This window comes from Dipodomys spectabilis, unplaced genomic scaffold (assembly GCF_019054845.1).
Source record: "Dipodomys spectabilis isolate Male_0828 unplaced genomic scaffold, ASM1905484v1 ptg000250l, whole genome shotgun sequence".
Lineage (NCBI taxonomy): Eukaryota > Metazoa > Chordata > Mammalia > Rodentia > Heteromyidae > Dipodomys > Dipodomys spectabilis.
This window is the reverse complement of record NW_024870927.1, coordinates 264,222-287,267: the sequence shown is the minus strand read 5'-3', so window position 1 is coordinate 287,267 and position 23,046 is coordinate 264,222. Positions and strand designations below refer to the sequence as shown.

At 39.4% G+C, this 23,046-nt stretch overlaps 1 protein-coding gene across 2 annotated transcripts in view; it reads right to left on the bottom strand.

Moving 5' to 3' along the window:
- Zzef1 (zinc finger ZZ-type and EF-hand domain containing 1) overlaps nucleotides 1-23,046 on the bottom strand; it is a 156,363-nt gene that overhangs the window by 57,871 nt on the left and 75,446 nt on the right. For both annotated transcript variants that reach the window (XM_042699424.1, XM_042699425.1), the window contains exons 19-29: nucleotides 21,492-21,651; nucleotides 19,260-19,381; nucleotides 19,040-19,162; nucleotides 17,214-17,380; nucleotides 17,049-17,130; nucleotides 15,911-16,112; nucleotides 13,367-13,515; nucleotides 11,516-11,756; nucleotides 5,101-5,180; nucleotides 1,798-1,891; nucleotides 635-1,097 (exon numbers count right to left, since the gene is read on the bottom strand). In XM_042699424.1, the coding sequence (XP_042555358.1) occupies nucleotides 635-1,097; nucleotides 1,798-1,891; nucleotides 5,101-5,180; nucleotides 11,516-11,756; nucleotides 13,367-13,515; nucleotides 15,911-16,112; nucleotides 17,049-17,130; nucleotides 17,214-17,380; nucleotides 19,040-19,162; nucleotides 19,260-19,381; nucleotides 21,492-21,651 (1,883 nt within the window). The remainder of the gene's footprint in view (nucleotides 1-634; nucleotides 1,098-1,797; nucleotides 1,892-5,100; nucleotides 5,181-11,515; nucleotides 11,757-13,366; nucleotides 13,516-15,910; nucleotides 16,113-17,048; nucleotides 17,131-17,213; nucleotides 17,381-19,039; nucleotides 19,163-19,259; nucleotides 19,382-21,491; nucleotides 21,652-23,046) is intronic.

Below are 23,046 nucleotides of genomic sequence, written 5' to 3'. Positions count from 1 at the left end.
ACTGAGTTAGGGTAGGAAAAAAAAACACCTATCCTCCTCCCAAGTGCTGAAGCTTTATGAATGAAAAGAAAGTACTGCTGTTGGTTTTAAACACATTATGCAAAGAAAAATATTATACTACCTACTACTTTTACTTAGCAGCATTAAGAATCAGTTGCACACAAATTGTGTGAAGGCACAAGTTATTTTGAAAAACTAATTCTGAAAAACTTTGATACATTTACTTGGCTATCAAGAGATAAAGCTTTAATTCATAAGATTAGGAAATTCCTCACTAACTTTCAGGGAGGTAGGTAGGCCCATGGATTGTCAGAAAAGATCAAAACCTGAATTTTTCCCAGGGCTAATAATTTTTTAAGTGGCAGCTACCAAAGGAAATGCTTCCTTAAAAAAACAAGAACAAAAAACAACATTACTGAGATATATTTTACACGCAGTTAATACACAAATCTTAAGTGAAAAATACTTCTTTAAGGGAAAACTCACCACTTTTTTTATCGTGAATATTATAAAACAAGTTTGGTTCTATCCTAAATATCACTTGTCCACTGTTAACATGAACTTGAAGCCTTTGCCTAAACTGGATATCTCTGATTTGAAAAGAGAAAGTATAGGGAGAAAAGGACTGGCTCACCTGTCATGTGAGAGTGATTGATCTTTAATGAAGTCCATGGCATCCTTCAACACTGGATATTTCTCTTTTACTGTAGGCAGTGGTCTGGCTTCTTCCATGGATCTGAAAGAGAGTAGCCGGAGTCGCCCTCGGGTGAAGGGTGGCCGCCGGGTAGGTGTGGAAGGTGAGGAGGGCTCCTCAGCAGTGGGCACTTCTGCAGAGGGAGGCCCGCTACTTGGTGGCAGCTTTGAGGGGACCTCCCAGTCAGGACTGTTGTCTCTGGCAGTTGAGGGGCCTGCTTCTGTGGGAGATGCTGAGGCTTGGAAATGCTCTTCTACCACAGAGCTTGTCCTCTGGTGCCTGTCTAGTGGCTGGAGGTGATCGGTTTCATTGACAGTCACCAACTTGTCAAAGGTTTCTTCTGAACTTTTGTCCATGGGCAAAAATTTTAGTAACAGAAGACTTTTCTGAATACATTCTTTTGCTAAGTGCAAAAAAATAAAATGATAGAGAGATAAAGGAAAAATTAAACTTAGTAATTACTTTCAGAGAGAAAAATAATCTATTTACACTTCATCCTCATGAATTCTGCATCTACTGATAGAATACAATCAAACTGTAATTATATGAATCAAGATCATGCCAATACTTTTTTAAAAGCTTTATTATAGTGAACATTCCAAATTAATATAATAAATGTATATAATTTCAAATATAATGACTATTCTATATACCCACTGTCTCAATAATTATCAACTCACAAATAATCTTGTTTCCCCTACTCCCAAGGTTTGATGATTTCCATGCAAATGCCAAGCATTACACTTTTTTACCTGTAAAAGTTCCAGCCTAGCTCTCTACAAAAATAGGTTTTCAAAGATATTTTAAAAAATTAATAGCAATTCTTTCATAATTCTTTGAGCTGCATACATGAAACTGAAGCCTCTTAAAAGAAGCAATTAGATGTTCCATGTTAGTAAACAACTAGTTCTTTTTGGCATTTTCTCCATTTTTGACATATCTTTGAAAACAACCTTAAGCATCTTTCTTTATCGCTTTTCCTATGTCAACATAGACTCAACAAGAATTACCAAGAAGGCAGGCATAAGTTCTTTCAGTTCTGGACAAAACAAAAACAAAACACTTGATGGACCAGTAACCACGGCTGGTATTGGCATACTCACCTAGGCTCTCTGGGTTCGCCTCTACAGCTTCTGAACTGAGTTTTTCTTCAGCCTCATTCCCCAGGCTCATCAGGGACTTTTGCTTCATCTCTAACTGGGGAGCGAGAAGATTTGAACCACGTAATTAAACTGTCCTGATAGAGCAGCAGGGCAGCACAGAAAGCTACTGCAAAAACACACAGTGTTGAAATTATAGAAAACTTCCTGACTATTGCCCAGCTGCTTAGGACGTGGGCTAAACTTGTTTTCTTCATCCTTTGAAGCTGTCTACAAAACTACTTTTGAAAACCTATCTACAAAACTATCTCCTCTATACATGTGGAAGGAATTTATATACATGACTTTATTATTTTACAAAACTTAAAATACTGGTGCTGAAGGAGACTTTCTCTAAATCCTACAAAACTACTTTTGAAAACCTATCTACAAAACTATCTCCTCTACTACATGTGGAAGGAATTTATATACATGACTTTATTATTTTACAAAACTTAAAATACTGGTGCTGAAGGAGACTTTCTCTAAATCCTACCAGTACAGACAAAGCAGCTGAGGTCTAGAGAAATGGAGGCCTTACTACAGCCATATATATATATATCTAGTTTGCTTCAAAAATTGTTGTAATTTTTTTGTCTATGTGTGGAGTTCTGGGGCTTGAAATTAAGGTCTGGGCACTGTCCCTTAGCTTTTTTATTCAAGGCTAGTGCTCTATCATTTGAGCTACAGCTCTACTCCTGGATGTTTGGAGGTTAGTTGAAGGTAAGAGTCTCATCAACTTTTTTTTTTTGCCTGGACTGGTTTCAAATCATGATCCTCAGATTTCAGCTTTCTGAGTGCAGGATCATAGGTATGAGCCACTGGCACCCAGCTTGTTCTTAAATTTTGAACTCTGTTCTACTCTGATGAGGAGATACTTCTAGGTGAGGCTGAGACTTCAGGCAGAGGAGGGTACTATGAGAATAGATTGAGGCAATGATCACAGCATGGGCCACAATGCAGACAGCCAGGCAGAAGGTATAAGAGAGGCCAAGGTCTCAAACAGAAAGCCAGTATCTTGTGTGTTGGCAGTCTATTCACCAGAGCATTATCTGTAGCATGCCTTGTCAATAGTCAAAACGTTTTCACCTAAACTCTGTGGCTGAGTTTCTTAGAAACTCTTTTCTTTCAAATTTTACCACTTGGTTTCTCTGTTTGCATACTTTTTTGATTCTTGTTCTATCGTTTTTTATGGTGAGTACTCTACCACTGAATTAACTCATCCAGCTGATTCTCCTCCTACCATCTGATGATGATGTCTTTTAATTTCTCCTAAAAGATTTTGTTTACTTTAGTTTCTAACTATCCAATATAATTTGGGCACTAACCATGGTCTAGTCAGACCAAGGCTGTGTGTTTGTAAACTCATACTTTTAATAAAAATAATGATTAAAAATAATTTAAAGTTACCTTCTGTCTTCACATGTCTCTGACACATCAGTCACTTAGATTATCCACCAAGTTCTCTAGCTAGATGTCTCAGATAACAGGTCCAAAGCTGAATTTCTTTTCTAATTCATAAATCAAAGATTGCTTTTCCTATCCTGATCAATGTTTCTCCTTCCTACCAAGTAATCCATCAAAAATTGAACTATCCTAAATTCCTCCTTCTTATTCACTACTCAAATCCTTCACAAAGCCCTATGATTATTTCATCTCAGTTGCAAAAGCTATTCTTTTTTAGTTACTATAATTCTTTTGTTTTTAATTTCTTTTTTTTTCCTTTTCTGTCAGTACTGAGCCTCTCAAAAGGCTTTGCTCAAGGCTGGCACTTTACCATTTGAGCCACACCTCTACTTCTGGCTTTTTGCTGATTAAATGGAGACAAAGATCTCCCCAATGTGTCTGTCTAGAATTGGTTTTGAACCCCAATCCTTGGATCTCAACCTCCTCGAATAGCTAGGATCACAGACATGAACCACTGATGCCCACCTAGCTTTTGTTTTCAATTTTGTTATCCATTCTCTACCCATTTGCTTATATATTTTTTTTCTCAATTACCATCCAGGGTTAAAGATGCATGCAAATATATACCATGTGAGTTCAAATCCCATACTGGCAAAAAAAAAAAGATGTAAATAATATAAAGAATATCACTAATGTTTGATTACTTTCATACCTAAGAATCAAAACAATTCTCCTGATTTCAGTGTTCAGCATTTCTATGTATTTGTATAATTATATCATGCATTTATATATAACATGAAAATCTGGCTTGTATTAAAACATATAAGAATTATCATACTTAAGCATATTTACACTTTTCTTTTTTTCTTTTATCAAATCTATTGAAAGATGACATTGCTGATACATGTGGCTTTATTTCTTTCACTTTTGTTGTAATGTAATATTACTCATATCATATATTAATGTACAATTCCTTTACTTTTTTTTTGTTGTTGTTGTTGGTCATGGGGCTTGAACTCTAGGCCTGAGCACTGTCCCTCAGCTCTTCAGCTCAAGGCGAGTGCTCTACCACTTGAGCTACAGGCCACTTCCGGTTTTCTGGTGGTTTATTGGAGATAAAAGTTTCACAGACTTTCCTGCCTGGGCTGGCTTTGAACCACAATCCTCAGATATCAGCCTCCTGAGTAGCTAGGATTACAGGCGTGAGCCACCAGCGCCGGGCTACAATTCTTTTCTTTTCCCTACCAATAGACATTTAGTTCTTCCAGGTTGGACTGTCACAACCAATGCTGCAGTTATTTTTAAAATATATCACAGATCTTTTACCTTACTGAAACTATCAACGGCTGCCAGTATCTAAGGCAATTCTTTTCTTCCAGGTATGAGGAATTGCCCACAGTGGTATTACTTTGGGTTTATTGAAAGAAATGAAAGGGGTTTAATTAAACCCCTTTAATGTTTACTCTGAACATTTTTAACACTCACTAATTTATGATTTCAAGGGTTCTAAATTACTTTACGCCTATTCATTACACTGAAATTTAGTTTTTTAAAAAATTTGTATGGCTGGGAATGTGGCTTAGTGGTAGAGTGCGTGCCTAGCATGCACAAAGCCCTGGGTTCGATTCATCAATACCACATAAACAGAAAAAGCTGGAAATGGTGCTGTGGCTAAAGTGGTAGAGTGCTACCCTTGAGCAAAAGAAGCTCAAGGACAATGCCCAGGCCCTGAGTTCAAGCCTCAGGAATGGAAAAAAAATCATAAATTAATACTCTTGGGAAAAAGTTTCTTACTTAATTCTAACATCATAGTGGGAAAACCTAAATTATATGAAAATCTCATGAGAAGGAAAATCTTACCATCCATATTCGAATCCCATCTGCCAGGGAATACACCTGTGCAAACTCTTCACTCAGGGCTATCTTGCCCCCGCTATTTACTAGGGAAAGGAGAGAAGAAGTTACATTCAGTTAATTCAATTCGCTAATGCAGCATTGCACACAAAATATTCTTTGAATCTCCTGAAATACAGAAAAAGTTTTCCTGACACACAGATAAGGATGTTTGTAAAAGCCTTGGGGGAAAATCACTAAGTCCCAAATATGTGATTGGGTTCCCTACGTTACTTCAGACTAACCTGGTTCAAATAAATACTTTCTAAAATGGAATTACTATTTAAAGTGGATAAAATCTGAAATTTAAATATAAAAATACTAAAAGTAATTTTAATGCTAAAATTAAATTTTAAAATAGAAAATAATTCATGGTATGTGAAATAAAAAAATAAGTTTTGAAACAGTATAAACAAAATGATCTCAGCCAGGCACCTGTGGCTCATGTCTGTAATCCTAGCAACTAAGTAGGTTGAGATCTGAGGATCACAGTTAGAAGCTAGCCTGGGTAGGAAAGTCCATTAGATTCTCATCTCCAATAAAATACTCAGAAAAGGCTAGAAGTGGAGCTGTAACTTAAGTGGAAGAGTGCTAGCCTTGAGCAGAAGCTCAGGACAGCACCCAGGTCCTGAGTTCAAGCACCAAGATGGGCAAAAAACAAAAAAACAAAACAAAAAAACCCACCTCACTCTAAAAGAGTAAAACAGTAAGGCACCAGTGGCTCACACATGTAATCCTAGCTACTTCAGGCAGCTGAAATCTGAGGATTGTGGTTCAAAGCCAGACTGGACAGGAAAGTCCTGTCAGACTTTTTTTTTTTTTGGTCAGTCATAGGGCTTCAACTCTGGGCCTGAATGCTGTCCCTGAGCTCTTCAACTTAAGGCTAAGCACTCTACCACTTGAGCCACAGCGCCACTTTGGTTTTCTGGTGGTTTATTGGAGATAAAGAGTCTCAGGGACTTTCCTGCCTGGGCTGGCTATGAACTGCAATCCTGAGATCTCAGCCTCCTGAGTAACTGGGATTACAGGTATGAGCCATTGGAATCCAGCCCTGTGTGACTTTTATCTCCAATTAACCACCAGAAAACTGGAAGTGGCACTGTGGCTCAAAGTGGTAGAGAACCAGCCTTGAATTCACTCAGAGACAGCGCCCAGGCCCTGAGTTCAAGCCCCATGACTGACAAAAGTAAAACAGTAAAATAATTTATAATATATGTAATATGTAACATGACAGATTATATATATGAATACATCTAGATAAAAGGCTAGTTGGGTATTTAGAAAAATGTTGAGAGGTGCTCTTCACATGGGGAGAATAAAGTTGATAATTATTTTAAGCTTTTCTTTGTTTCTACTTGAATGAGTGTATTTTTATAACTAGTTATCCCCCCCCAAATATATTTATGGAAGCACTGGGGTTTAAACTTTGAGCCCCATGCTTGCTAGGCAGGCTCTCTACCATCTAGCTACTGTACTAGCCCTTTTTGCATGGGTTATTTTTGTGATAGGGTTTGCTTTCTATCTGGGCCATCCTGGACCAATCCTCCTATTTGTGCTTCTCCATTTTGCTGGAATGACAGGCACCCAGCCACTGGTTGACTCTTGAGAACATTTTTGCCTGGATCAACCAAGTAGCTAGGATTAGAGGCTTGAGCTATCATTCTCAGCCCAAAATAAGTTTTGTAAGAAAACCTTAAGAAGGGCTGGGAATATGACAGTGGTAGAGTGCTTGCTTAGCATGCATGAAGCCCTGGGTTCAATTCCTCAGTACCACATAAACAGAAAAAGCCAGAAGTTGTGCTGTGGCTCAAGTGGTAGAGCGTTAGCCTTGAGCAAAAGAAGCTCAGGGACAGGGTCCAGGCCCTGAGTTCAAGCCCCAGGACTGGCCAAAAAAAAAAGACTTATGAAGTCTTTTTTAAATGAAGCCTTTTTTCTTCACTCAAAAACCAAAATATAATAATTTATAACAGATGAAGTTCTCTGTTGCATCAATTTATAAAGCATTAAATATTGTCTGAAAGTCTAGATGTGTCAGGCTCTATATCATGCATTGGAAATAAAAAAGGCATCCTCTCTGCTTATGCAGCTTACACTCTAGTTGAAAAACATCTCATGCCAGACACTATACCAATGGGAATAAAACACTGAGAAAAAGACACCATCCCTTCCCTCATGCAGGAAGTTGAAAAACACCTCTCTTGCTTCCTAGCCACCAAGAAGCAAGTAGGTATCCTGTACTTTATGTTCTTCCTCCATGATGTTTCTGCCTTGCCTAGATCTAAAAGCAATAGATCAGCTGACCATGCAGTGAAACCTCTGAAACCTGAGAGCTGAACAGATGCTGACATCATCGTCATAGACCTTCTAGCCTCTGACCCTATGAGCCAAAATAAACTAGTATTCTTTATAAATCACCCAGTCTGTTATATATTCTGTCATAACAACAGAAAGTTGACTAACACAGAATACCAACTCTATGTCTAGAAAGCTACATAAAAAGTTTGTATCGAGGGGCTGGGAAGGTGGCTCAGTGGTAGAGTGCTTGCCTTGTATGCTCAAGGCCCTGGGTTCGATTCCTCAGCACCACATAAACAAAAAAGAAAAAAGCCGGAAGAGGCGCTGTGGCTCAAGTGGTAGAGCGCTAGCCTTGAGCTGAAGAGCTGAGGGACAGTGCCCAGGCCCAGAGTTCAGGCCCCACGACCGGACCCCCCCCCCCCCAAAAAAAGTTTGTATCGACACTGATATGCGAGTTAGGAAATCTGAGTTGGGCATCATCTAGTGAATTAACAAAAACTTGACTGCAGTGGTTTAAATCAGAAAGCTATTCATTGTTCACTTAACACTGACATTTTGAATTTTTTTTTTATGGTGGCCTCTAAGAACTTTCTATTTTTTTTTTTTTTTGTCAGTTGTAGGGCCTGAACTCTGGGCCTGGGCACTGTCCCTGAGCTCTTTAGCTCAAGGCTAGTGCTCTACCACTTTAGCCACAGTGCCACTTCCAGCTTTTTCTGCTTATGTGGGGCTGAGGACTCGAACCCAGGGCCTCATGCATACAAGGCAAGCACTCTACCACTAAACCATCTTCCCAGCCTCATCTAAGAACTTCCTTTTGAAAAAAACATTTTAAACTAAAATGACATACAAACAATTGCAAAGTCAACTAGTTATATTGAAATAGTCACCTGTATACCAAAACATAAATTTATGATGATAGACATGTGCTTTCTAGTAGCTCATTAAATAATAAGAGTTAGTAGCAGGAATAACAGTGAGTAGAAATATGGATATTCACAAAGACTCAGAAGTAAGAGAGATGTGATAGAAAACTGGACTGTTTTAGAGACTACTAAAATCATTATAAGCAGACTACTGGTATATACTAACACTTATGGTTGACCATTCAAAGGCAAATAACGAACATAGTTTTAAAAACTGGAAGAAAGAGAATTCTTTCCATATAATACAAGAAAGATAAGCTGAGGCTAGAAATGTGGCTTAGTGGTAGAGTGCTTGCCTAGCATACATGAAGCACTGGGTTTGATTCCTCAGTACCATACAAACATAAAAAGCCAGGAGTGGTGCTGTGGCTCAAGTGGTAGAACATTTGCCTTGAGCTGAAGAGCGCAGGGACAGCGCCTAAAACCAGAGTTCAAGCCCCACAACTGATTAAAAAAAAAAAAAGAACTTGTGAGTAGTTCTTTGATGCAGTATCTGTATTGTAAAGGCATTCACAGAGCAGAGATAAAATATATGTCTTTCAAACAACAAAGGGGTTGAGGATGTAGCTCAGTGGCAGAGTGCTTGCCCAGCTTGCAAAGTCCTGGTTTCAATCCCCAACACTGAAGTTTAAAAAAAAAAAAAAGGACAAGTATTTATCTAGGATATTTCTAGTTCCTATTTCTTTTCATGTAAGCACTGTGGCTTGAACTCTGGCCCTAACTCTCTAGCTTGTCTCTTTGCTCACAGATGTTGTTCTACCACTTGAACCACAACCCTAGATCTGATTTTTTTTTTAGAGGGGAGTGGGCAGTGGGGTTGGCTAATGGAGATGAGTCTCAAGATTTTTTCTGTTTAGGCTGGCTTCAAACTGCAATCCTCAGATCTCAGCCTCCTAAATAGCTAGGATTATAAGCATCAGCTACTGGTTTTCTTTTCTTTTTGTACCAGTCCTGGGGCTTGAACTTAAGGGTCTGAGCACTGTCCTTCAGCTTATATGCTTAAGGCCTACCACTTGAACTACAGCCCTACTTCTGGTTTTTTTGGTAATTAATTGGAGATAAGAGTCCCATGGACTTTCCTGCCAGGGCTGACATCAAACTGAGATACTCAGATCTAGCCACCTGAGTACTAGGATTATAGGTGTAAGCCTCTGGTGCTGGGCTAGTTTCCATTTCTTTTTCTTTTCTTTTTTGGTTGGTTGTGGGACTTGAACTCTGGGCCTGGGTGCTGTCCCTCAGCTATTCAGTTCAAGGCTAGCGCTCTTACCACTTGAGCCACAGCACTACTTCTGGTTTTCTGATTGGTTTATTGGTAGTAAGAGTCTCACGGACTTTCCTGCCTGGGCTGGCTTTGAACTGTGATCCTCAGATCTCAGCCTCTTGAGTAGCTAGGAGTATAGGCCTGAGCCACCAGTGCCCTGCCTAGTTTCCATTTCTGATCGTGTGCTTCTCTATTTTAAACACGTATGTGTTTGAATTTTCCCCCACAAGGAAAGTCACTGTTTTCAACTTTTAATCTACAAGTTTTTCATATTTCTGATGAAAAAGACAATCCACCTTTCTTACTATAACTTAATTACTATATACGTTTATACACACACACACATTTTTATTTTCCCTCAAAAAAGTATGTGGAGGAAGTGGCCCTGTGGCTCAAGTGGTAGAATACTAGCTTTGAGCTGAAGAGCTGAGGGACAGCGCCCAGGCCCAGAGTTCAGGTCCCATCACTGACCAAAAAAAAAACTGAATCTTAGAGCCCAAGTAACACTCTGCCAATTCCAGTCAGTCTCATGATTTAAGAAAAAAAAACAACAACCTGTGGAAGTCAAGTGCTAGTGGCTCATGCTTATAATCTTAGCTATTTAGGAGGCTGAGAACTGAGGATCACTGTTTGAAGGCAGCCCAGATGGAAAAGCCTATATCTAATAAACTATTCAGAAAAGGGCTGAAGGGGTGTTATGGCTCAAGGGAGATATACCCCACAGAGTTTAGGGGAGATATACTTTTCCACATGACATTTGTTTCTACTCATGTCTCAATGTCGTTTTGTGTGGCTTTTTTCTTTTCTTTTTTTTGGTACTGGGGATCAAATACAGGATGTCCACTTGCCAGATAAACACTTTGCCACTGAGCTATACTCTAGCCCTTGAGTAGACTTTTTAAAGGAGATAAGAATTAAGAAGTAGTCACCAAGATGTTTTACAACTAGGAAATATAACCTGCAATATGAGATTAAAGGAGTGGTACAGATTATAGAACCATAAAGGCAATTTTAACAGGAACAAGAGCAACAACCACCTACTCTGAAAAGGCATTTATTCTTGCTTATTTCTTCTGCACTGGAAAGAACATGTCCTGCAAAAGTGCTCTGAAAATCCATACCTTATCTTTAGATAGGGCTTGAAATGCTTTTCCCTTCAATGTACATGAGTATACAGGGAGACATTTTCTTTTTTTGTAGGTTCTACCAGCTGCAGGTTACACACACACACACACACACACACACACACACACACACACGCACGCACGCACACACACACACACACACACGCACATGCGTGTGTGTATTCATTTCACAAAGATGCTACTACCCTGGGGAACACAAGGAAAGAAAGTAGTGAGAACTAGGCTAACCCAAAGGAAGCCTAGTGGGATATGCCATAAAGAAGCTGCAAGTCCAAAGGTAAGAGTTAATACCTTCATCTTCTTCCTTCTACATGTTATTAGCACATTCAATAACATTGTAGGTTCTAATCAGAATTTCTTAGATTTTTAGGGGTAATCAATACTAACCTAATTTTACAGAGGACAATATCAAAGTGCAGAAAGATTTTTTGGTTAACCAACAGCTGAACAACGTGGAGTTTCTGAGGTTGCATTACAACCCACATTAACTTTTCTTTCAATTCAACTACTTAGCAGTTTCCCATAAGAATTCTGGATAAGGATAAAGCATTTGCTAATTCTTAAAGTCAAGGCTATTTGCTGTACACTACAATCTTCTAACCATCAATTGGTCCTCAATCTCTTCACCACCAAGTACAACTAACAAGAAGAAGGTATAGGAATCTGTTCATTTTTTAAAAATCTTCATTTAAGTTAGGCCTTCTTAAACCTTAGCAATTAGTCCTCAGATCAAACATATTCCCTGTAATATAAGTTACCATATTTTTGCAGCTTCTCATATAAATCTGGAGTGCGATACACCAGAGCAGCAAAGGTGGCGTTCACAGCTTGATCAATAGTGGAACCAGCAACTATATCTGTCTTTGGGGCCTGTTTTCTACATGCCTGTATGAATCCTTTGAACAGTTCTGAATTTGGCCCACAGAAGTTCTGAGCAGGCTCTGACTGGGCAAAATCAAGGAGAAAACGCCGGCAGGGATCGTCAGGGATTTTCTTAACCTGGGAACAGGAAAAAAAAAAGTCACGTTTAACATAGTCATTAAAAAAAAAAAAAATCTGCTGAGTACCTACTAAGTCAAAATGGAAGCATAAAATATAGTGCTTGTTCTATTTTAGAGAGAACAGACAAACATATGGGTTTTTAAAAAGGTATATAAATAAAACAAGAACATTAAAACTAGCAGTACCATAAAACAAAATATTGGCTGGTGCCAAATGCCTAGAAGGGATACCCAGTGCTAAGAATTCAAAGGAGAAAATTCCAGGCAGGTTAAAGTAATCAAGAAAAGCCTCCTGGAGGACAGGGCTAAGGGCTATATCCTGGAGGATAAGCAGTTGTGACCCTAAGAAACACAACTACTAGCAGAGTTAAGAGTCAGCAGGGAGACTGACCTGGCCTGATGTCTCAGTTGGGGAGTGATGTGAACTAGAATCAGATAGGTAAGGTGAAAGGAGACTGCAGAGAGCCTTGACTGTCACATTGAGGAGATTAGACTTCACCCTGTGGGCAATGGGGAGCCATTAATTGAGCTTGGCAGTGTAATGACAAGATAATGTAGTGATTTAAAAAAACAAAACAAAAACAAACAAACAAAAAAAACAAAAAGACTTGGGAGTACCAATGTAATAATGCAAGCACAAGATGGAAGTCTAGATAAAGATGGAGGAAAGCAGAAATGAAGAGTAAAGTTGAGGAGGAAGAGAGAAAGAAGGGCTTGCAGTTGACTAGAAAGGAAGGGCACAAGCAGCACAGGGACGAAGGATAGATAGGAAGGACAGGTCTGGGCAAACAATGACCAGGACCAAAAGGAACTGAGAAGACATTATGGTTTTACCCTTTGGAATTAATCGGAATCAGAATGATTGAAATGGAAACACTTAATGGGAAGATAGATACCAGGCCCTGGGAGAACCAGAGCTGGTAACTAATATTTTAGAATTATTCCCACAAATGGGACAGAAAAGAGAGAAGAGAGGACAAAGTCTTGGATTGTGAGAAAGGGAAAGATGCCTGAATAAAGCCTACGCTTTAGAGAAGGAGGAATAAGTTAGTAAAGAAGGCAGACAGAATAGTGAGATGTAAGAAAAGCATGTGGACTGTCATAGGACCAAAAGAAGAAAGTCTGGAGGAATTAGATTCACCACAGAGGTAATAGAGACTAGTAGAGGAAGAATCATTGTATTTATAAATTAACCACAGAATACTTGGGAGGAGAGAAGAAAAAGAAGAGAAAGGAAGATCAAATAGCAGAGTAAGAAAAAAGAAGGATAAGAAGTAGAAACAAAGAGCTACCTTGTTTTGTTTCTAAAATATTACACACCTACTACAGCTAAACGGAGACCAAAAGAGATGACACAAATTATTAAAGTGTGGCTCAGTAGGTATTTGCATACTTGATGACATCATTAAGAGATGTTTACTGCAAGAAAATTATTTTTCATGGAAGAGCCATTCATTACATACTTTTGAGCACCTATGGAACATTAGCTCCTTGAGTTAACACAGTAGCTAGCAGCTTAATGGAGGTGATAACACTAACATTTACAACTTAAAATAATAAGTATTAATAAACAACTTTCACCCAGACAGTTGACAGACAAATAAATACCTCCTTCTCATTCTGATGTAGGTGAGTGGGCCAGCTTGCTTCTAATTCCAACCCTGGACAAATCTGATGCCTGAAGACAGGTTTCCACAATGGGGAGTTCAGTACTGAAGCCATTTTTGCCTGTGGTACTGCCAGGTTACTGCCTAACTCTGAAGAGAAAGTGGCTTATGAGAGTTCTATTTTTAGCTCATTACCTTGAAATTCTTTGAAAGAAACTGATTGTTTAAGACGTGGAGAAAATTTATTCATATTTTTCATAATGGAATTGTGACATATCATAAATATACATTAAAGATTAACCTTAACCTGAAATGCTACTGTCTTGTCCGACTTCAGCTACAATTTCTGGTTTATTAAACTGAAACTGAAGGTTTCAGTTCTGAGGCCTACCAAAAAGCTATTTAGGAATTATGGGAAAATATCACAATTTTTAAACTTCATTTTATATAAACAAATAATTATTCTGAATATTCTGAAAATAAAGTACAGGTAGAAATCAATAAAATGTCAATAGTTATCTGACTATCAAGATTAAAGATGATTTTACTTTTCTTTTGGGTTTTCTCTGCTTTTATCTTAATTAGTTACTATTTTTTTATGATATTGGGGCTTGAACTCAGGATCTCTAACTCTTGTTTGGCTTTCTCACTCACAACTGATGCTCTATCTCTTGAGCCATGCTGGTGTATACTGGGGCCTGCATTCTACCACTTGGGCCACATCCTACTTCTAGCTTTTCATTGGTCAATGGGAGATAAGAGTCTTACGGTCTTTTCTTCCTGAGCTGGCTTCAAACATTGATCCTCAGGTGCCAGCCACTAGTATGGGCCCTGTTTTTTTTTTTTTTTGGTAGATCATGGGGCCTGACCTCTGGGCCTGGGCCTGTCCCTCAGCTCTTCAGCTCAAGGTTAGCTTTCTACCACTGAGCCATCTTCGTAGTCCCCATTCTTGGTTTATTGCTGGTTAATTAGAAATAAAGATTCTCTTGGATTGCTCTATCCAAGACGTCTTCAAATCATGATTCTCATATCTCAACCTCCTGAGTAGCTAGGGTTTTAGGTATGGGTCACTGGTACCAGCCAATGTCACTTTTTTATTTTTTTGGTCCAAAATTAGAATTTGAAATTGGTATCTAACACTTTCATCCACTGGCTGGCATCTAACACTTGAGTCATGCATCCAATACTCCAATGTCATGTTTTTGTGTTTTTGCTGGTCCTAAACTTGGGCATTGTCCCTGGGCTTTTTTGCTCAAGTCTAGCACTCTACCATTTGAACCACAGCTCTACAATTGCCTTTTTTGAGTGCTTCATTAGAGATAAGTCTCATAGACTTTCATGCCCAGGCTAGCTTTGAACCTCAATCCTTAGATCTCAGCCTCTTGAGTAGCTAGGATTAAGGTATGAGCCACCTGTGACCAGCCTAAGTCACTTTTTTTTGTTGTTGGTGGTGGTGGTCATGGGGCTTGAACTCTGGGCCTGAGCACTGTCCCTCAGCTCTTCAGCTCAAGGTTAGTGCTATACCACTTGAGCTACAGTGCCACTTTGGTTTTCTGGTGGTTTACTGGAGATAAGAGTTTCATGGCTTTTCTTGCTTTGAACTGCGATCCTCAGATCTCAGCCTCCTGAATAGTTAGGATTACAGGCGTGAGCCACTGGCACCCGCCAAAGTCACTTTTTTTTTTTTTTTTTTTTTTTTGTGGGTCCGGTCGTGGGGCCTGAACTCTGGGCCTGGGCGCTGTCCCTCAGCTCTTCAGCTCAAGGCTAGCGCTCTACCTCTTGAGCCACAGTGCCACTTCCGGCTTTTTTCTTTTTTCTTATGTGGTGCTGAGGAATCGAACCCAGGGCCTCAGGCATGCAAGGCAAGCGCTCTACCACTGAGCCACCTTCCCAGCCCCCAAAGTCACTTTTTAACAGAGATGTTTTTAGTTACCAAGAGCATGATTACTACTGAGATGCCTCATAACCTTCCTCATAACCCTTTAACCACGTAACTTTTGTTTGTATCTAGAAAGTGACCATTTAGGATGAATGATATTTGTTTTTACAATCAGAAAAATGTTAAAAAAATTATATAGATATAAAATACTCCAAAAAGATTTATTTTACGAATATATCCCTTGGAACAAATAATAAGAAGTTGATTAATGTATTTTAGGATAATATATATATTCACATACCTATTTATGTTCACATAAATTTCACTTAAACAATTAAATGGCTATATTTCTACCTTCTAGTTGGAGCATACTTAAATCTCTAAAAATGACTATGCTGCTGCTAAAAAACAGCAATTTCCCAATTGTCTTCCATACATAGATGGCATCCACAACATACTTTATGATAGGGCCAAAGCCTGAGTCAAGAAACTTCCCAATGGTGCCCAGTGGGCAAACTGTTTTGATTTGGTTTAAAGAAAACTAAAAAGAAACATTATTAATACCTTGCTCTATCGTGATGTGAAGACAACCTATGAGAGAGAGTTCCTACGTTGCTCTTCAACACAGTTGTAATGAGAAAGGAAGGGACAAGAATGTGAACTTACGATGCATAGACTTGAGTGCCATACACTGGGAGGCAAGGCGGCCCATTAGTCGAGAGACAAGGAGTTGCAAGTCTAACCCCCAAGACACGGCAACATCAGGCAGGCCGTAGGCAGTGACAGTGAATTTGTAGCCCCACTCATTATTACTGCTGTCAGAATGAAAGAGGAACTGAAGCCTAGGACCATCCTTAAAGGTCACTTTCTAGAGACAAACAAAAGTCATGTGGTCAACAAGACGGAAGGAGGCAACAACTCAGCAGTAAGCATGTTCTTTATGACTCAAAAAATCTTAAAAGTGGTCTCCGTTTCTACAAGTTCGAAACTATTAAGGGAGAAATGTACAGAGATGATACTAAAACACAAAACTCACAACTACATTTAGAAAGCAGAATTAGTAGAAAACTGCTGTTCAGCTTTCTAAAACTCAAGTGACTATCTGCTGCTTAGCAAGTGATCCTTGGCTCAGTTCTTTGTTCTCAACCAAGACGCTAGATAGGAGAAAGAAGTAAACAGTCTGAAGCAGGCTCCCGCCCAGAGATTAAGCATATCTGTCAGCTGGGGCTCCTATCTTTCACCACGGTTTAAGTCTTTCTCTTGGATCCACTGGCCCTTCTGAACTCAGATTAACAGCTCTTTAATTTACTCTGGACAACACTGGGTATTAGCAAATTTCCTATGAAGAGCCAGATAGTTAAATTTTTAGCTTCTGTGGGCTATATAATCTCTACTGCAACTGTTCCTCTCTACAAGTAGAATATCAAAGCAACTGTTAGAAATATGGGTATGGTTACATTCTAGAAATGTGCCAGTATTAAGGGTTGTACTTAGAGCTTTGAGTCTTTTTCAGTTATTTTGCTCATGGCTGTCACTCTACCATTCAAACCATGCCTCCACTCTGGCTTTTTGCTGGTTGAGATAGGGCTCTCTTAGATTTGTCTACTTAGGCTAGCTTCAAACCTTATTCCTGAGATATCAACCTGCTGAGTAGCTAGGATTTTGAACATTATGAACTTGAGCCACCAGAGCCTAGCTAGTCCTTCTTTTTCCAAACACCATACTTTTATTGCTCTAAAGTTGGAAAAAGGACAAGAATTGCTACAGAAGTACTTATTTACTTTGTTTTGGGAATATGACTCACCTTAGGCCACTTATAAGTACCAACTTTTGTGTCATAGCGTGTCTTCCCACCTCTAGAGTCTGTAAATTCCAGATAATCATACCTGTGAAGGCATAATTTCTATTATATTCTTTGTCTTGTTTTTGATCCACTATTGCTTGGAAGAAAAAAACATGTGAGTCTTACCGCTTTTCAGTTTCACACCTGTCATCAAATTCCACTTCAAAATAGGTTGCCCCTGGGCTAACAAAGACAGATACTTCATGGCAGTTATTTTCATAGTTATGGGCAGACTCCTTGGTCCATGTATGTAGTACCACAGGCTGTTCCTGCTGCCAGGTCTCAACATCCAGCTAGGCAGACAAATGAGTAAGAGAAAATTCCAGATGTTACTACACAACCAACTGTCACAATAGACTATCAGTGCTGTAGATCACAGGATTTGACAGCCCTGATGAAATTTTACACAAGCTAATCTGATTTTCCTGTCTACACAGAGATCAATAGACATCTATCACTTAGCAGAAGTGCATTAGGATTATACTTTAGGGACTCATGCTTTTATCTTTTAGCAGTGACAGAACAATTTTTAAAAATAACTACTGGTAAGGGTAAACAAAGGAGGAGGCTGCAATGCTTGATAAGAAATGTACGCATTATCCTGCCCATGTAATTGTAACCCCTCTGTACAGTATGTTCACAAAAAAATTAAATTAAATTAAATTAAAAAAAATAACTACTGGTATGAATTCCACTGGAGAAAAACACTGAGTTAAAAGTTTAAAGAGCTCACACTTTTATTTAGGACCTTAGCAAGTCTAAGACCACTCTTTTTTTCCTCTTAAAAAAAAAAAAAAAAACGGAAGTGGGCACCAAGAGCTCATAATTCTAATCCTAGTACCCAGGAGGCTGAGATCTGAGGATTGCAGTTTGAAGTCAGCTTTGTCAGGAAAGTCTTATCTCTAATTAAAAGCCAGAAGTGGCTCAAGTGGTAGAATGCTAGTCTTGAGCAAAAGGAGCTGAGGGATAGTGCCCAGGCCCAGAGTTCAAACCCCAATAGTGGCAAAAAAAGATTAGGATTGGATACTGTGGCTCAAGTAAGCACTGGCTTTGAGCTGAAGAGCTCAGGGACAGAGCCCAGGCTCAGTTTAAGCCCCACAACCAACAACAACAACAAAAAAATCAGGGTTGGAGGCATGATTTAGTTGGTTGGTAGAGGACTTGGTTGGTAGAGCACTACCCAATGAGCCAAAGCAACAGGTACTAAGTTTGAGTTCCAGTCTTACACTAAAAAACAAAGTAAGAAAATAAAAAAAGATCTGCCAAATGTATATGCCCTTTCTACTACCATCAGGCAGTTATGAGACTCAAAAAGACAATGAACAAATGTTATATAATAAAAATTAGGTATGGGAGATAATTCTTTTAAATACTAAACCTTCTTATTTGTCTTTTCATGTACATTTTCTCTTTTAGACTTCATTTTTTGTGTGTGTGTGCCTGTCATGGGGCTTGAACTCAGGGTCTTAGTGCTGCCCCTGAGCTTTTTCATTCAAGACTAGCATTCCACTACTTGATCCACGGCTCGAGCCTACCCTTCCTCATCTGTCTCCCTACTCCCAACTGGTTATTTGGAAATAAGAGTCTCACAGGCTTTCCTGCCTGCACTGGCTTCAAATTGAGATCTTCAGATCTCAACTCCTGAGTAGTTAGTATTATAGGTATGAGCTACAAGCACCTGGCTAGACAAATCTTTCAGACTTTATTTACATAGATTTTATGTAACTTAATATACTCTACAATGATTAGATAAATTATACTGCTTTTCTGCCTCCTTTCTAATGCTAATGACAAATCAAGATGATATTTACTATCCTTGTTGGCAAAAATACCAATAAAGCTTCTAGAGGCAATTTATTTGTATACAGCTGTAGTACAATATGTTTTATTGGATAGAGTCATATCTCTCTGAAGAGAGGAAGCAATACAGGTTCAGGGCCAACTGAAGTTACCTTGCTCAGTCCTCCTTCAGGGTCATTGCAGAGCTTCTTCAACAGCTCTGTCAAGGTACTGAACTCTCTCAAGAGAGTACAGTGTGAAATGTCCAAAGAACAGAAGTCTAGGAGAAAGATGACCTAAAGGAAGATGAAGGAAGTACTCAGTATTCACTGCACATGCTGGTATTCCCACCAGTCCCCTCCTTGCTTATTGCAAATAGCCACTTCTCCTTACCAGTTGACGAGCTGCCATGGAAAACACTGAATTACACAGTTTTTCTACTATGGTTTTTCCACTATACTGTGACAAAAGGGATTCCAAAATCACTCTCATGCTTGCCAGAAACTGTCCCACATCTATCAAAACATAAAGTAGTTAATGTTTTATATGGTAAGAACATCATTTACTACATTATTACCGAGGGCAAAGCTAGGGAGGGCTATAGAAGCTGACTACCAAAGCAGGGAGAAGGGAACAGCAGATCACAAGTCCATTAAGCACCATCCAAATAAACAATGTCAATCTAATTTCCTCTGAAAGGGAAAAGCTGTGAAAATTTCAGTAGTTGGTATGACAGATAGCTAAGTTTAAGGTGATTTTTTTTTGACTTTGTTGCTTTTCAATGAAGTGGAGATATCACTCTAAGTTATGTCTGTGATCCCAGCTCTCAGAAGGCTGAGGAAGAAATGAGAATTCAAGGGCAGGGGCTGGGAAGATGGCTCAGTGGTAGAGCGCTTGCCTTGCATGCCTGAGGCCCTGGGTTCGATTCCTCAGCACCATATAAGCAAAAAAAGAAAAAAGCCGGAAGTGGCACTGTGGCTCAAGTGGTAGAGCGCTAGCCTTGAGCTGAAGAGCTGAGGGACAGCGCCCAGGCCCAGAGTTCAGGCCCCATGACTGGACCAAAAAAAAAAAAAGAGAATTCAAGGGCAGCCTGGGAGGACAGCAAGTTCAAGGCTAGCATGGGCTATACAGTGAAAACTTATCTAAAAGAAGTGGTGATGCCTGTAGTCCTAGCTACTTGGGAGGACTGCAGTTTAAGGTCAGCCTAGACAAGAAGTTTGAGAGAACTCATCTTGAGAGACCTCATTTCAACCAATAAAAATCTGAACATATGATTATATATTTGTAGTTCCAGATATTTGGGAAATACAAATAGGAAAACTGCAGTCCAAGCTGGCCCAGACATAAATGTAATATTTGAAAATGAGTTAAATAAAAAGGGGGTATGGCTGAGTTATACCTGCTTAGCAAGCATAAAGCCCTGAATTCAAATACCAGTACTGTGAAGGAGTGAAAGAGAAAGGAGAGGGGAAGGGAAAAGAAAAGGGAGGGAGGGAAGGAAAAGGGAAAAATAAGAAAAATTGACCAAATGAGTCAGCTCTTAATCTTCCCTTTCCTTTAGTTTACAATGGGTCCATGAATTAAGGGTTCTGATCTAAGGCCAAGGCCTAAGTGGCCTGATCCAGAACTCTAAGCATTTTGTCACAATTGCTGAGACCAAATTTGGCAGAAATGAATAGTCAATTTCCCACCATCTGTTGGATTTCATACAATTTCTGTCGATTTACAGGAAACAAGTATCAATATTTTCAGTGACTTATAAAAGTCATAGATTTTAAAAGCTCAAGACTTTCTTTTGAGGGTGACAATTAACAGAGATGGCAGACTCCCCTGACATTCAATAATATCACTTAAGAGTGCTGTATGATTGCAAAGACAATGACTAGGCAGTAGAATGACCAAATTATAAATGAAAACACTAGTGCTAATGGCTCATAACTGTAATCCTAGCTACTCAGTAGGCTGAGATCTGAGGATCAAAGTTTGAAGCCAGCCCAGGCAGGAAAGTCCATGAGACTCTATCTCTAGCTAACAAGCAAAAAGCCAGAAGTAGAACTGTGGCTCAAGTGGCAGAGTACTCATCTTGAGCAAAAAAGCTAAGGGAAATGCCTAGCCCCTAAGTTCAAGTACTGGCAACCCTCCCTCCCCCCAAAAAAGAAAAAAGGCTAGGCACTGGTGGCTCATGCATGCAATCCTAGCTACTCAGGAGGCTGAGATATGAGGACTGGGGTTCTATGCCAACTTGACTCTCATCTCCAATTAACCAGCAAAAGAGCTGAGTGCTGTGGCTCAAGTAGAGCACAAGTCTTAGGCAATAAAGCTCAGCCACAGCACTCAGGCCCTAGGTTCAAGACCCAGAAATAGCACCAAAAAAAAAACAAAAATAAGCTGAACAAGGTGGTGACACAGGCTTGTAATTTCAGCACTTGAGAGGCTGAGGTAAGAGAATCATAAGTTCAGGGCATGCCTCAGCTACATAGTGAGATATTGTTTCAACAAAACAAAAACTTCCAAATAACAAAAACAAAAGCAGAAATAACTAGATCTGAACTGAAATAAGCTATATACATACTTGATGCATGAGTTATAACTATCTGTTTTCATGGATTGTGTATTGATACTCACATTTTTCTATAAGGTCCACAGCAAGATCTTTGGCTCCAGAGTCTGTGCTCTTCAGTTGCAGATAACACCAGGAGAGCAGACTACCTTGCACAGACCAGAACAGAGAAAAGAGCACAGAGCCAACTTCCCCTGGTGCCTCACTGAGCATCAACAGCTCACACTACAAAGAAACAGACAAACAGGCAATGTCCAAATAGGGTGTTCCCAAGCCGGGCGCTGGTGGTTCACACCTGTAATCCTAGCTACTCAGGAGGCTGAGATCTGAGGATCTCGGTTCAAAGCCAGCCCGGGCTGGAAAGTTCATGAGACTCTTATCTCCAATAAACCGCTAGAAAACCGGAAGTGGTGCTGTGGCTCAAGTGGTAGAGTGCTTGCTTTGAGGTGAAGAGCACAAGGACAGCGCCCAAGTCCAGAGTTCAAGCCCCACGAAAAACAAAAACAAAAACAAAAAACACCAAATAGGGTGTTCCCAGAACTTGGTCAGGAACTATCTCTATAGAAGCAGCTGTGACTGGCAAATCAAAAACAAAAAACTATATGTATGGGGCAAAGTTATGAAAGAGCTTTCAATCCAGAAGTGAACCAAGAAAAATGGCGTTAGGAAAACTTCCCTACTGCTCTGCAATTTTGTGGAACCCTACAAATGATTTTTTGCTCCACAAGACATCTTCTGCACCCCAAGAAGCCCATCCCATTGTTCATCTCTTTCTTGTAATGAATCTTCTGTCTCTGGGCCCTTCTCCTGAGTCTTCAATCAAATCTCTCGATAGCAGGGTTGAGGGAGAATTGAAAAGAAGGTGAGTCTTATCAAGGTACATTGCATGAGTTTTGTTTTGTTTTTGTCAGTCGTGGGGCCTGCACTCTCGGCCTGGGTGCTGTCCCTCAGCTCTTCAGCTGTAGACTAGCGCTCTACTGCTTGAACCACAGCACCACTTCTGGCTTTTTCTGCTTATGTGGTGCTAAAGAATCAAACCCAGGGCCTCATGCATGCAAGGCAAGCACTCTACCACTGAGCTACCTTCCCAGTCCCTACATTGTATGAGTATATGGACATGTCAAAATAAAACTACCCTGTACAACAAATTGATAATAAAATATAGAAAAAAATAAAGATAATCCATCATTGAAGGACAACAATAGGAAAATCACATTTTCTAGCAATTCATTTGAAAATGAAAATATAAATTCATCAAAAATTGTTATGCTGCAGTCATGTGACCTCTTTACTAGGCTTAAACAACAATAACAACAACAAAAAGAGAATTGCTAGTGATATCACTGATATTGTGTGACTGGGGGCAGTGATCTCACTAAATGTTAGATCTTCATTTTTGGAAAAGTATGTCTAATTTCAGGCTAAAGATCAATGTCAAGCTATTTGATGAACTAGGAGCTACATATTGTTTCAAATGGTAAAAATATATCACTAAAAAGAACAGAAGCCTTTATTTGTTCTTTTTGTGCCAGTTCTGGAGCGTGAGCTAAAGACCTGAGTGCTGTCCCTCCGCTTTTTTTGCTTGAAGCTACTACTACTCTACTACTTGAACCAGAGCTC